This window comes from Cyprinus carpio, chromosome A20 (assembly GCF_018340385.1).
Source record: "Cyprinus carpio isolate SPL01 chromosome A20, ASM1834038v1, whole genome shotgun sequence".
Classification (NCBI taxonomy): domain Eukaryota; kingdom Metazoa; phylum Chordata; class Actinopteri; order Cypriniformes; family Cyprinidae; genus Cyprinus; species Cyprinus carpio.
The window spans coordinates 22,043,862-22,057,758 of record NC_056591.1 but is presented as its reverse complement, the minus strand read 5'-3'; the positions used below and the strand labels follow the sequence as shown (position 1 = coordinate 22,057,758).

Genomic DNA, 13,897 nt, shown 5'->3' with positions numbered 1-13,897 from the left:
TGCATTTATTTTCAGTCATTTTTATTTCAGTTTTAGTTTTAGTTATTTTAATACCTAAAGTTAAACTAAACAAAATAAACTTAAACATTTTATTTAATTTAAAGTTTACTTTATCTTAAGTAACAAATATATATATATATATATATTATGGTTTTAGTTTTAATTTTAGTTAATTATAATAACCCTGGGTAGAATTTGCTGTACTGGTTTTAATTTATAGGGAGTTAAATAAACATTATTTAACAGTATTTTGTTTATGAAAGACACAAAATAAATTGCAGTAATGAAAATCATTGGGAATAATGAAAATTAGAGGGAAAAAAACTCAAAAGTAGAACGTCCAGTGATGAGAATATTGAGGGAAAATGTGATTTACTTTTTTTAAAATGCATAAATTATAATGGTCCTAACAGGGTTCAATTGTCTTGTAAGGTATAATTGTCTTATGATACTGAGCTGATCCAGATGTTTTAATGAGATGAATATATTAAGTTTAGCTGTAAGTGCTTGTAAAGTAACAGTATATTCAGCTGCTGAATCACTCATACACACTGAGATAGCACTGAAATGTTGGAGACGAGTTATTGTTTGCTTGCTTGTTTGATTTTCTTGATTTCAATCATTTGTGTCTTGATCAGCTGCACAAAAGCAATGCACAGAAGTGTAGGAGTTGTGTTAAGGCTGATCTTTTGCTTGTCTAAACAGAGCGTGACATTCCTGGACAACAATTATTCATCAACAACTTCTCGATCAATTAAGAGGAGGAACGTTTAAGGTGATTTCTAAAGCTTTATCTGTATGACAAAAAGTATGAATTATATTGAATGTAACTGATGTACAAACACAGATTATTGTCTCTCTGGAGGCCTCATGTCAAGAAAATTCCTGTAATTCTAGTATTTGTGACTTTATATTCCACAATTGCATCTTAAAATCTATGAATGTTGACTTTATTTCTCATAACTGGGTTAATTTATGAATATTATGCCTGAAAGATGTCGCAAATTCAACTAGTCAAGTGACTGGCAACAGGGTTATTATATATATAATATGACATTTAAACGTATTAAAAATAAAAATGATACTAAAAATAACACATCTCTTAAAACAGTGTCTTATTTCAAGATAGCATGTCCATTTAATGGAATGTAATAATAAATAAATAAGCAAAAATATCACAGAAATCCTTATTTCCCCAGTGTTGCTTCAATATTTTCTGGTTTAACAGAAAGCAGTCTTAATCTCCTGTTGATGTGTTTTATGTGTTGTTTGGATGGCTAACAGTTACTAAGAGCAGATTTATGACAGCTAGATCAAACGAGTTTAATGATGTTCTCAAAAAGTTAGCAGAATATGTTATTCATACATCATTTTCTGAAGCGTTTTTTCTAATGTTTTGTAAATGTTACTTGTTTTAATGTGTTACTAATTGTTTCAGAACATTCAAAGAAGATTCAAATGTAACGTTATAATGTTTGCAGAATGATATAAAGTGGAGTGTTCCCTTAATGTTCACATATAAGATCTGGATGTTTTCGGATATGTTCAGGGAACATTCAGACATAACTTTTGCATAACTCACTGAGAATGTTTGCATGTGCTGTAGTTTTTTGAAGGTTCTATCAAGGTTCTCTCAAAGCGTTAAACAAACGTTCTTCTAGTAACGTTCATAGAATGTTTGTTAAAAGCTCTCTGGGCTTTAATAATGTTCGATAAACGTTAACAAAAACGTTATTTTATATATCATTCATGGAAAGTATTTCTGAAACATTTTAGCTGACACTCTTAAACGTCTTTTAAACGTTATATTTTTAAATGTTACACTTCTTTCAGAACTTTCGGAACATTCAAATGTAACGTTCCCATAATGTGTGCAACGTTACAAAACAGATTCTTCCCTAAACACTTGCACATAACTAAGAATATATGTTTTAAAACATTACATAAATAGATGTTTTGAACATTCATAACTCACTGGGAACGTTAGCAAAATGTACATTTGTTAACTGTGTTCTCAGAACTTTCTCCATGTGTTAAACAAACCTTCTTACAGTAACATTAATAGAACATTCGGTCAAAGTTATCTGGCGTTTAATAATGTTCTCAAAACATTGGCATAAAAATATTATTTATATAAATATTCATGGAATGTTAGCTGGATGTTCGTCAGACATTCTTAAATGTTATCGCTTGTTTCCGAGCACTCAGAAAACATTCAAACGTAACATTCCCTTAAAATACATGTTTAAAAGAAAAATAAAGAATAAATAAATAAACTGGATGTTTTCATAACTCACTGGGAATGTTATCTAAACATATTTTGCTAGCTGGCCACATATAAGAGCATAGTTTCTCAACTTTCATCTGAAGGATATGACTTGTTAAATAACTCTGTGTAAACATGGCAAAAATGGGCGTTCCTGCCCTGTGTAATGTGGTGTACTGACACGCATTTAGGCCAAAAAAAATAGTTGAAAATCTGGTTTTCGTAGATAAATAAGCTCTTACTATTATATCAAGTGCTTTGGCTGCATGTGGGCAGGGCATCTGATCTATCCTGGCATGGTCAGGCTCTTTCTACGGATGCTATCGTGTCACGACGTGTCGCAGGAAACTTTTCATCATGATGTCCACATCAGCATATGTTCACGCTGCTCATCTGTCATGTGTTTCCCTCCACACCCGCTGCTCAAACAGCAGCATGGCAGCGGATGAAGGAGATAACAGGACGGCGTTTCATTTCCTCGCTCATACACTGTGTTTGTGTCCTGATCAGGGTCTGCTGAAAGATGAGCTGAATGAGCTGAAGTGAGGGAACTCAAACACAATCCACAGGTAAGACTGCTGCTGGAACTCATTCAGACACACAGGACAGTTGTACATGTTAGTTCAATTGATATATTAGAAAAAATATATTGATATTTATTTACTGGTTCTATATATATATATATATATATATATATATATATATATCTATATATATATATATATATATATATATATATATATATATATACACACATAAAGCTGAGAATTTATATTTCCAATTAAGGCTGGAAGTTACAATGTAAGCAATCCCTAATATGTGTTCTCAAACTCTGATATTGTGAAATATTATTACAGTTTAAAACAGCTATATTGTGAAATATTATTACAGTTTAAAACAGCTGTTTTCTCTGTGAATCTCTGTTAAACTGTAATTTATTTCTGTCATGAGCAGCTGAATTTTCAGCATCATTACTCCAGTCTTCAGCATTAATATGTTGATTTGCTGCTCAAAAAACATTTATTATTTGCTATATATATATATATATATATATATATATATATATATATATATATATAATGATATGATCAGTAAGTCATGCCAACTTTTGTTTTTATTTTGACTCATCAAAAAAAAAAAAAAAAAAAAAAAAAAAATTTAGCTTTTCCAAAAAAAATAAAAAAAATAAAATCTTTTTAATAATTTATGATATTCATTAAGTCAGGTTGATATAATTTAAGTAGAAATGACTTGATTAAGTTGATTATACTTAAAAATGTAGGGCAGCAAATTAACTTAAGTTTTTAAGTTGAAATAGATGGAGATTTCTACAGCGATATCATTGTTGTTATTATTATTATTATTATTATAATTAACTGAAACCATAAAACATTTTCATTACTTGAACTCAAAATAAACATTAACTGAAATAGAAATGAAATGTCATCTAGTTGCTAATGTTTCTTATTTTCATTTAGTTTGAGTTGAAGTACTAAAATAACTACACACACACACACACACACACACACACACACACACACACACACACACACACACGCACATACATACCAATAAAAACAAAAAATGTATATATTTTAATATAAATATAGTCATTCATGATTTGTCAAAGCATGTGTAATTCTAGATTTTAATATCCAATATACACTTTTTTTGTATTTAACTATAACATACAAGCAAGAGAACAGAAATTACACGCTTCACCTTTCAATATTAATGTCTGAGGAAAGTGCCAGAAATTCTGGAACTATTATATAGTTATTATTTGCTTTTTGAAAACAGACTTTAGACATAAACATAACAGCTAAAAAGCATTTGCATGTCTAATCTTGTTGTTTTGCTTATTTATTGCTCACTGTTTAATGTTCACTAGTGAGCAAATATTGATTGACAGCTTTCACAAGCACTGTGACGTAGATGGAAACCCGCTGGCTTGTGTTTGTGCAGCTTTAGTTCATGTACGTACAGTATGTACAGTATGTTTACCGATCTGAGCTGGAAATGAAAGTGTTGATTATAGCGGTCACTCTTGTATTAGATGTGTCTGCTAATGCAGGTCTGAAACATATAGAAACAGACAGAGATGATTTGACTGAACACATTAGGAAGCGCAGGTGTTTATAGGTTAACAACATCAAAGCACAACTAAAAGAGTAATGCTCAGCTGAGTGCAGAGTTCAGAGCATGTGTTTACAAAAAACCCCAAGAATAATCAGCATGATTTTTTTTTTTATATATATTTTATATATATATATTAAAAAAAAGGATAATAACAACATAATTTTTTTATATTTAATAGTTGCAATGACAAACAATAAATCATATTTCACTCTAAAAAAAATCAAATAATATATTGCATAGAAAATGTAATTTTTTGAATTATTTGCAACATTCTTTTTGACAATTTTGTAATAATTAAGCAAAAATATCAGACAAAAAGATATAGCTGATAGCATATAGTGCATAGCATTTTTAATATTATTATGTAATTATATATAGACACTATAAGTGAATCTCACGAAAAAAAACAAAAATAAAAAACAGACCTTATTTCACACCCAAAAAAATTGCAGAATTTTTTTTTTTTTTATTATTATTATTTGAAGAACTTATTGACATTATTTTTTAAAGATAATTAATGAAAAATGTCAGATAAACAATTATATAGTTGATATTATATTGCATAGCATCTGACTGCATAGATTTATTGTATACATTTAACATTATTATGGAATTATTATAAGTAGGCACTAGGATAGGTGAATCTCACAAAAACATGTCTAGAACATGTCATATTTCATGCCAAAAATCAAAAGAAAAAAAAAGATTGCATACATATATATATATATATATATATATATATATATATAGATATATATATATATATATATATATATATATATATATATATATATATTATGAAAAATGATTTAGTTAATATTATATTGCATTGCATTTGACTGCATAGATATACTGTATATTAAAGTAATAAAATATATATATTTTTTACATTATTATGTAATTATTATATATAGTTACTAGGTAGGTGAATCTAAAAAAAAATATTAATAATTAAAAAAAATGCTTCAATAGTTTCCCATCATTTGAAACTTTTAAACAGGATGATTTTTTTTATATATTTAATCTCATGGGAAATGTATAAATATATTGTATGTAGGGCAGTACTAAATAAGAAATAGCATCTTTTATTATTTGTATTAATTCTGCAAGGGTTTACTTCATGCATCAGGACGAATGTTGAGTGTCACAAAAGGACACGAGGAAAAACTGTTACTGAGGAAATAGCAGAACAGTGAACAGAAGTCGATATGCATCCGTTTAGAAAGACACGGCTGGTGACATTCCCCCGAGGTGATGAAGATCGATCGAGCAGAGTCCACAATACTGTCAGATGATCATTAAAACACACTCAGATGAGTCAATACAGTACAAGTATAGAGCTATAAAATAGTTTATTGAACCTTTAGACAAAATCTAAAATAAAATCTGTGCATATGTTTTTTGGTAAGTATCATATTTGATACATCAGGCTTTTATGTCTTATATAATCCTGTATATTGAGAATATGGAGGGAAAAACAGCTCAGACTCAAACTGAGTAAAAACATAAAGCAAAAAAAATACAGTGAAGCATTTCATTGCATAGTCTTATTGTACATTCCAGTTATGCAATTCTATTTTAACATTGTGTAATTATTATATGTATGTTTAACTCCAAAATCAAAAGAAAAATAAATTAAATAGATATTTTTTGCATTATATGACAATCAAGCAAAAACATCAGGCAAAACATTTAGGCATAGATGTATTTTATATTCCTGTAATACAATTCTATTTTTAACATTATTATGTAATTATTATATAAAGTCATTAGATGGTTAAATCTCGCAAAAACATTTTCAGATCATATTTCACTGCAAAATCACAAAAAAAGGAAAGAAACACACACACACACACACACACACACACACACACACACACACACACACACACACACACACACACACACACATAATAATAAAAAAAATTATTTACTGTATATGGCCAAAGAGTAAGATAAAATTTTGATAACTTTAATGTAAATCAATGAGATCAGATGAGACAGTGTAGCATACTGACATAAACTGATCTAAATATGAGTCTGTGCTCTATATCTCCAGTAATGTGTCTCAGTGAGATGAGATGTAAATGATCCAAACATATAATGCAGTGATTGAGAGATGAAGAAATGAAGGCTCCTCAGAAGATGTGAGATGTTCTGGAGGCTTGTGAAGATCATTCCTCCGCTGAGGAACAGTGAAAGTAAAGCTTCTGGAAACAAACGCTCCTCAAAAGATCCTGAGGATCAGATTTGAGACTCTAAAACATGATTGATGGAGAATCAAGTAAAGCTGAGCTGCTTCAGTCCAGTAAGAGTTTCATCTGGAGATATTACACCATATATTATAACCCACACCAGATCAAAAACACTCAATACATGACACCACCCGAAGCTTCAACCATGTACAATAGAGGAGTAACAGCTTTGAGTTGATAAAAAAACTCAATCAGAGACTAAAGACACGCAGGAGATCGAGTGTGAAACAGTAAAGTCTGATCATTTAGAGGCTTTAGGAAACATAACACAGTGACTTTATAGGTTTATAGACATCTCTTTATGGGTTTTTCCGTCCCACAGGCTTACCCAGAAACATCTGATCACTTCCACTGACCTCAATCAAACCCACAGCAATATTGATCCACTCACTAGTAGTTTTGTTCCCATGGTTCACTAAACATGCATTAGTGAAGAACCGGTCCAGACTCGATCTGCGACTGTCTCTCTTTAGTATCAGTGTAACAGGACGCTCTCGGTCTCAGGTTTAAGTGTGTTTTTGACCTGCTTTAGGAAAAGGGGCGTGTCCTCGGGTGTCAGATTGACAGCTCCGCCCCTCCTTCTGTTTAGTTTTGACAGCTCTTGTGTTTTCTTCAGAGCGTGTGGTGAACTCGAGCGCATGGCTCTGCTGTCGTGTCATGATGGGACACACTCTTGTTTCCTGCAGGCTGTCAGGATGTTCCAGAGGAAGAAGAAGAAGAAGAGGAGGCTGGAGATCTCCTCACCTAGGAACTTCGAGCACAGGGTGCACACGTCCTTCGACCCGGTGCAGGGCTGCTTCGTGGGTCTGCCGCCTCAATGGCAGAGCATTATAGAAACACTCCGGAGACCCAAACCTGTGGTGGACCCCTCCAGCATCACGCAGGTGCAGCTCAAGCCCCAGAGGGTAAAGCTCCTTCAGTATCTGAACATGAAGAGATGTGAGAACGTGTGTGTGTGTGTCTGTGGGGTTTGCATGTGATCTTCATAGCAATATGAGTTTCTTTATCACTGCTATTTTGTTGTATATTTGTTGAATGCATGCAGTCATGTTATGGTTTATGTTATTAACAATTATATAGATGAACTAGATTATGCATATATACAGGAATTATATAGTTGATGTTATAGTGCATTGCATTTTACTGCATGGATATTCCAGTAATGCAATACAATTCGTAACATTATTATGTGATTTATTAAAGTTTTGGTTATTTTTATGAATGTTACGCAAAACTATAAGACAAAAAATTACAAGCATTTCACTGAATAATATGTTTTATTATATAATTATTATATATTATGTCTTGATGAATCTCACAAAAACGTGTCCAGGTTCAAAATAAATTGATTTGTATAAAAAAAAAAATTTAAAAAAATATATATATATATATATATATATATATATAATATACATTTGATATATATAGATACGTTTGATATATATATATATATATATATATATATATATATATATATATTGCATCATTTGCAGAACTTAGTGACATTATTTTAATGAAAATTAAGCAAAAATATAATGAAAAAATATACATTTGATATTATAGTGCATAGCATTTCACTGCAAGGATTGTATATTCTAGTAATAAAATTATATTATTAACATTATTATGTAATTATTATGTAGTCTCTAGGTTGGTGAATCTCATAAAAACATTTTCAGATCATATTTCACTCAAAAATATATTTAGATATTGCTTAAAGAAAGTTATGCATTTTTCACGTTATTTGCTAAAACTTTTTTTTGGCATTATTTTTTTATGAAAAGAAAAATACATAGGCAAAAAAATATATATAGTGCATTGCATTTGGATGCATAGAAATTCCTGTAATATATTCTTGTAAAATCCTTGTATACACACACACACACACCCATACACACACACACACACTCACACACACACACACACTCACACACACACACACACACACACTCACACACATACACACACACACACACACACACACACACACACACACAGACACATATATACACACACACATACACACACACACACACACACACACACACACACACACACACACACTCACACACACACATATATATAGCATTTTTGTTTTGTATCATTCGCAAAACTAAATGAAATGATTTTTCTGACAATTTATAACAAAAAATGTAAAAATCTGCATTTTATCTTCTAATTTTGCAGTGAAATGTGATCGAGGCATATTCCTGGCAATTTACTGTAATTTCTTTAAAAATGTCACATAAATACAATCTTTCATAAAGATCTTTTCCCTGAGAAAGTGTGTGTCAGGTTCATGTTTGTCATGTTTGTCGTCTCAATGTTAAAGGAAAAATAAATAAATAAATAAACAAAAAAATAAATATATAAAATTATCTTATATATATATATATTCTGCATTATTTGCAGAACTGTTTGTGTAATGTGCACGTGCATAGTGACCTCCTCATTGGTTACTGTGGGTGGGTGGCACCGGGGGTGTGGTGTCTGTATTAATGCATGTGTGCTCACCTGTGTGGGGCTGGTGTTTTGGATTATGGCTGCAGGGTGAGCGTGTGGATAAACTTTTCTGTCGACCGTCGCCATTATCATCTTCTGTTTCTGCACTGTCTGAGGTATCTTTGCACGGCTTATGAAATGCATCAATTCAAGTAAGTGTTGGTTCTTGCTAAGCTTGTGACATGGAACAATAAAGACGTCCCATCATGTGCAATGGTTCAGAGTGACGCGTCTTCAGTGTAAACCCACATGTCTTAGCCTGCTGCGGCTTTGGATTAGTTTTAAATTTTATATGCCGCAATATTTGTCGACAGAAAATTTGTTGAAGCGCGGAAACGTTTTGCTGGGATAACATTGGATGTTTGAGATCGCTTTCAAAGTTGTAGCTGGTAAACGATAGACGTGAATGCACATTGTACTCGCGTAAAGCCCATTCATTCACAAATCTGCTGTTACGATGCTTATTTGGTCATCACAGTCGCTTTTATTAAAAGGTACACGTTTATAAACGTGGCGCATTGTTTGTCAATGACGGATTGTATTCCCTGCTAGGCTCAGCGGTACTTTCGCATAAGGTGATTGTACTGGTTTGTTTGTTTTGGGGCTTTTGGTAGTGTTTTGGTTCGTGCGTCAAGCGGGTGAAGCATTGTGCTTGGGAGTGCCGCCGTAGTTCTGGTTCTAAGACGGTTTGTCTGGTTCTAGACTATCGGTATTGAGGTACATAAATACCCACCGCTAGTATGCACAGAAGACTAGGGTTGAGTTTAGCTTAGCCTCATTGGAAGTTAGGGGGAATCAAAGACAACGCATTGTACCTTGTTCACGTGGAAACACAAGTTATAAAAGGGGCGCTGTGTTTAGTGTCACTAGCGGATATATTTGTGATTATTGGATTGTTTGTAAATGAAAAATGGAGTTGAATGATACCAGGTCAATTGATAAAAGACAAATAACACTTACACCTAGGGCCTTTGAATATAAATTGGAAAAGCTCCAAGAAGAACGCGAAGTAAAAATAAGAAAGATTAGAGGTGCAATAAGAGAAATTAAAGACTTAAAGCAAAGTGCTGATAATGCTGAGAAAATACGGTCATGTCTTGAAAATATATCGAGCTTGTTTAAAGAAGCAAGTCATCTTCATGGTGTTGTGGTCCCTATGCTCCCACCTGAAGAACAAGAAAAACAAAATGCTTGGTTTGGCAGTGTGGAAGAACATAAAATTGCCTTTGTAGAGGAGACAAATGAATGGTTGCTGGAGGCACCCGACATATTAGAGGAACGCATTGTCTCACCATGTTTAGGATCTGTTTCCAATGATGAGGCACGTATATCTAAAATAGTGGAAAAGGCAGTAGAAGATGACATTAGACCAAGGGATAGTGTTTCTAATGTGTCAGTGAGGTCAAATAAATGCAGTTCAGTGGCGAGTAAATTTATGTCCATTACATCATCAGCTAGATTAAGGGCTGAGGCGGAGACTGCGGCTCTTATGGCTCGTCAAAGGCTGCTGAGTCAGAAGCATGCCCTGGAGGAGCAGGCAGGAACTGTTGAGGAGAAAGAAGGAGGAGCTGGACCTGGACATGGAGCTGGCAGCATCTATGGCTAAAGTAAGTGTGTTCAAGGCTTCAGAAGGATCTTGTGCGTCTAACATTTCTGTGAAATCAGACGGGATGAACTCCTATTTGAAAAGAGGGAAAAGAACACAGTTAAGCCATGACGCTGCAACATTTGTGCCTGAGTCCAACACTCAACCATCGGCTGCAGAGGCTGGAGGGGAAGCTTTGTTTTCAGGTAATGCTGCTGTGCGGCCTAAGACATATAAAAAGATTGAGCAGTCTGCTGTTGTGACTCGGGCCTGTCCATCCACTTTGGTTACTCTGCCCGCTGCTGTGACTGGGGTTGGTATGTCCACTCTGCCAGAAGGTGCTTACCAGTTACCATACGTACCAGCACCTGTAACAGTGAATAATTCTGATCAGCGTTTTCTCAAAGTTTTGGAAAGGCAAAATGAAAATTACATCTTTATTGGTTGAACAACAGTCACTTTTTCTCTTACCTAAGCGAGACCTACAAGTTTTTGACGGAGATCCATTGCAGTATCAAACCTTAATAAGAGGATTTGAACATAACATTGAAGGAAGAACACAAAGTCAGAAGGACTGTTTGTATTACCTCGAACAGTATACAAGAGGTCAGCCCAGGGATTTGATCCGAAGCTGTCAACATCTGCCTCCATCTCATGGATACACTAAGGCAAAGTCACTACTTCAGGAGCATTTTGGCGATCCATACAAAGTAGCCTCTGCCTATATGGATAAGGTGTTTTTATGACCGATGGTTAAAGCTGAAGATGTCAGTGCTTTAAGAGCCTATAGTTTATTGTTGCAGGAATGTTGCAACTCTATGGGAGCCGCTGTAAGTGACCTGAACGTGCCTGCAAATATGCAAACCATTGTGAAAAAGCTGCCTTATAAACTGCGGGATCATTGGAGAAGTGCGGCCTGTGCTATTCAGGAGAAGTTTCATCGAAGAGCTACTTTTTCGGATATTGTGGAGTTTGTTGAGAGACAAGTCAAGGTAGCAAGTGACCCTCTTTTTGGAAATATACAAGATACACCTGCGACAGGAGGAAAGGGATTAAAAATGGTTAAGTCTCACTCTCAAACTAGTTCAAAGGCTAGAGGCAGTAGTTTTGCCACTGCTGTAATACCCGCTGAGAAGAAAGTGGAGTCTGGGAATAAATTGGAGAAGAACTCTCTAGTGAAAGTTTGTTTGTTTTGTGGAGCTGGGCATTCGTTAGATGTCTGCCTTCTTTTGGATAAAAGGACACAAGATGAAAAGTTGTCTTTTTTGAAGGAGAACCGTATGTGTTTTGGATGTCTGTGCGTTGGGCACATGAGTAAAGATTGCAGAAAACGTCTAATATGTAGAGTATGCAATTATAGGCACCCCACATTGTTGCATTTCCACCCCAAGGCAAAACAAAAGAGTTCGACTCAGGCCAATGGTGGCTTGGAATTTGCCAGAGGAGGTGCTGTGGTGTCTGTTCAGTCCAGTGGCTTGACTGGGGCCGGTAAACAGGACTGTACGCTTTCTATCTTGCCTGTTCAGGTGAAATCCAAAAGGGGACAAGAGACCTTGGTCACATATGCATTTTTGGATCCGGGGAGTACCGCCTCGTTCTGTACAGAACGACTCATGAACCGGCTCAATCTTACAGGGAAGAAGCTGGGAATCCTCCTTAGAACTATGGGACAAGAGAAGGTGGTGGATAGTTATAAGCTGTCAGACTTGGAAGTTGCAGGGTTGGATTCGGACAGCTTTTGTGACCTTCCTGAGATTTTTACTCAAAGGAGCATGCCTGTTCATAGAGGAAACATTCCATGCTCGAAAGACCTTCAAAGATGGCTGCACCTGAGACACATACAAATACCACAGATTGATGCTGATGTGGACCTTCTGATCGGCACTAACGTCCCTCAAGCTCTGGAGCCGTGGGAGGTGGTTCGTGCAGTGAACGGGGGCCCTTATGCAATTAAGACCATTCTGGGTTGGACGGTGAATGGCCCACTCCGAGAAGATTGTCGGATCAATGATCAGTGTTTGCAGCCTGACATCACAGTCAATCGGATCTCAGTGGCGAGGCTTGATGAGCTCTGGGAGAAACAGCTGAAGGTGGATTTCCCTGAAACTCTGCAGGATGAACAACCTGGTCTGTCAAGGGAGGACAAGCGCTTCATTGAGTCAGTCTCAGAGTCTGCCAAGCTCATTGATGGTTATTACAGTATTGGTCTGCCGGTAAGACAAAGATACATCAAAATGCCAAATAATAAGATAGTTGTGGAACAGCGTGCATTGAGTCTTAAAAGGCGTTTGAATAAAGATCTGTCTTTTCGGTCCGATTACATCACATTCATGTCTGGGATGCTGACTAATGGTTATGCAGAGAGGGTTCCAACTGAGCAACTTGCCCGTTGTGATGGAAGGGTGTGGATATACCCCATCATGGGGTGTATCATTCTAAAAAGAAAAAACTGCGGGTAGTTTTCGATTGTGGGGCTACGTTTCAGGGGACTTCTTTGAACTCACAGCTTCTTCAAGGACCGGATCTCACAAATTTGTTAGTGGGAGTCCTCACAAGATTCCGTAAGGAACCTGTGGTGCTCATGGCAGATATTGAGGCCATGTTTTATCAGGTCAGGGTGCCGGTTGAAGACTCTGACTTGTTGAGATTCCTGTGGTGGCCTGATGGAGATTGCAGTCAGGAGCTAGTGGAGTACAGAATGATGGTGCATCTATTTGGTGCTACTTCCTCCCCTAGCTGTGCCTGTTTCGCTCTGAGGAAGTGTGTTGAAGACAATCGAAAGTGCTTCAGTCCTATGGCAGTTAACACTGTCCTGCACCATTTCTACGTCGATGATTGTTTGGTGTCTATTGGCTCTGAAGAGGAAGCAGTATCTTTATGGCAAGAGCTTGGTGCCTTGTGTGCTAAAGGCGGATTTAAGCTCACGAAATGGATTAGTAACCGACGCACTGTCCTCGCTACTATCCCTCAGGAGGAGCGGGCCAAAGAGGTGAAAGATCTGGATTTGGATAGTGATGCCTTGCCTTTAGAGCGTGCTTTGGGTGTACAGTGGTGTGTCCAATCTGACTCATTCAAGTTTAAAATCACACTTAAACCTCACCCACTCACAAGAAGAGGAATCTTGTCCGTGACTAGTTCGATTTATGACCC

At 35.4% G+C, this 13,897-nt stretch overlaps 1 protein-coding gene across 1 annotated transcript in view; it reads left to right on the top strand.

The window, feature by feature from the left end:
- The first annotated feature begins 750 nt into the window (after positions 1–750).
- LOC109076124 (serine/threonine-protein kinase PAK 6-like) overlaps positions 751–13,897 on the top strand; it is a 29,518-nt gene continuing 16,371 nt past the window's right edge. Inside the window, exons 1-3 of the mRNA XM_042778148.1 lie at positions 751–775; positions 2,777–2,835; positions 7,347–7,565. Of these exons, the coding sequence (XP_042634082.1) occupies positions 7,356–7,565 (210 nt within the window). The 5' untranslated portion in view covers positions 751–775; positions 2,777–2,835; positions 7,347–7,355. The remainder of the gene's footprint in view (positions 776–2,776; positions 2,836–7,346; positions 7,566–13,897) is intronic.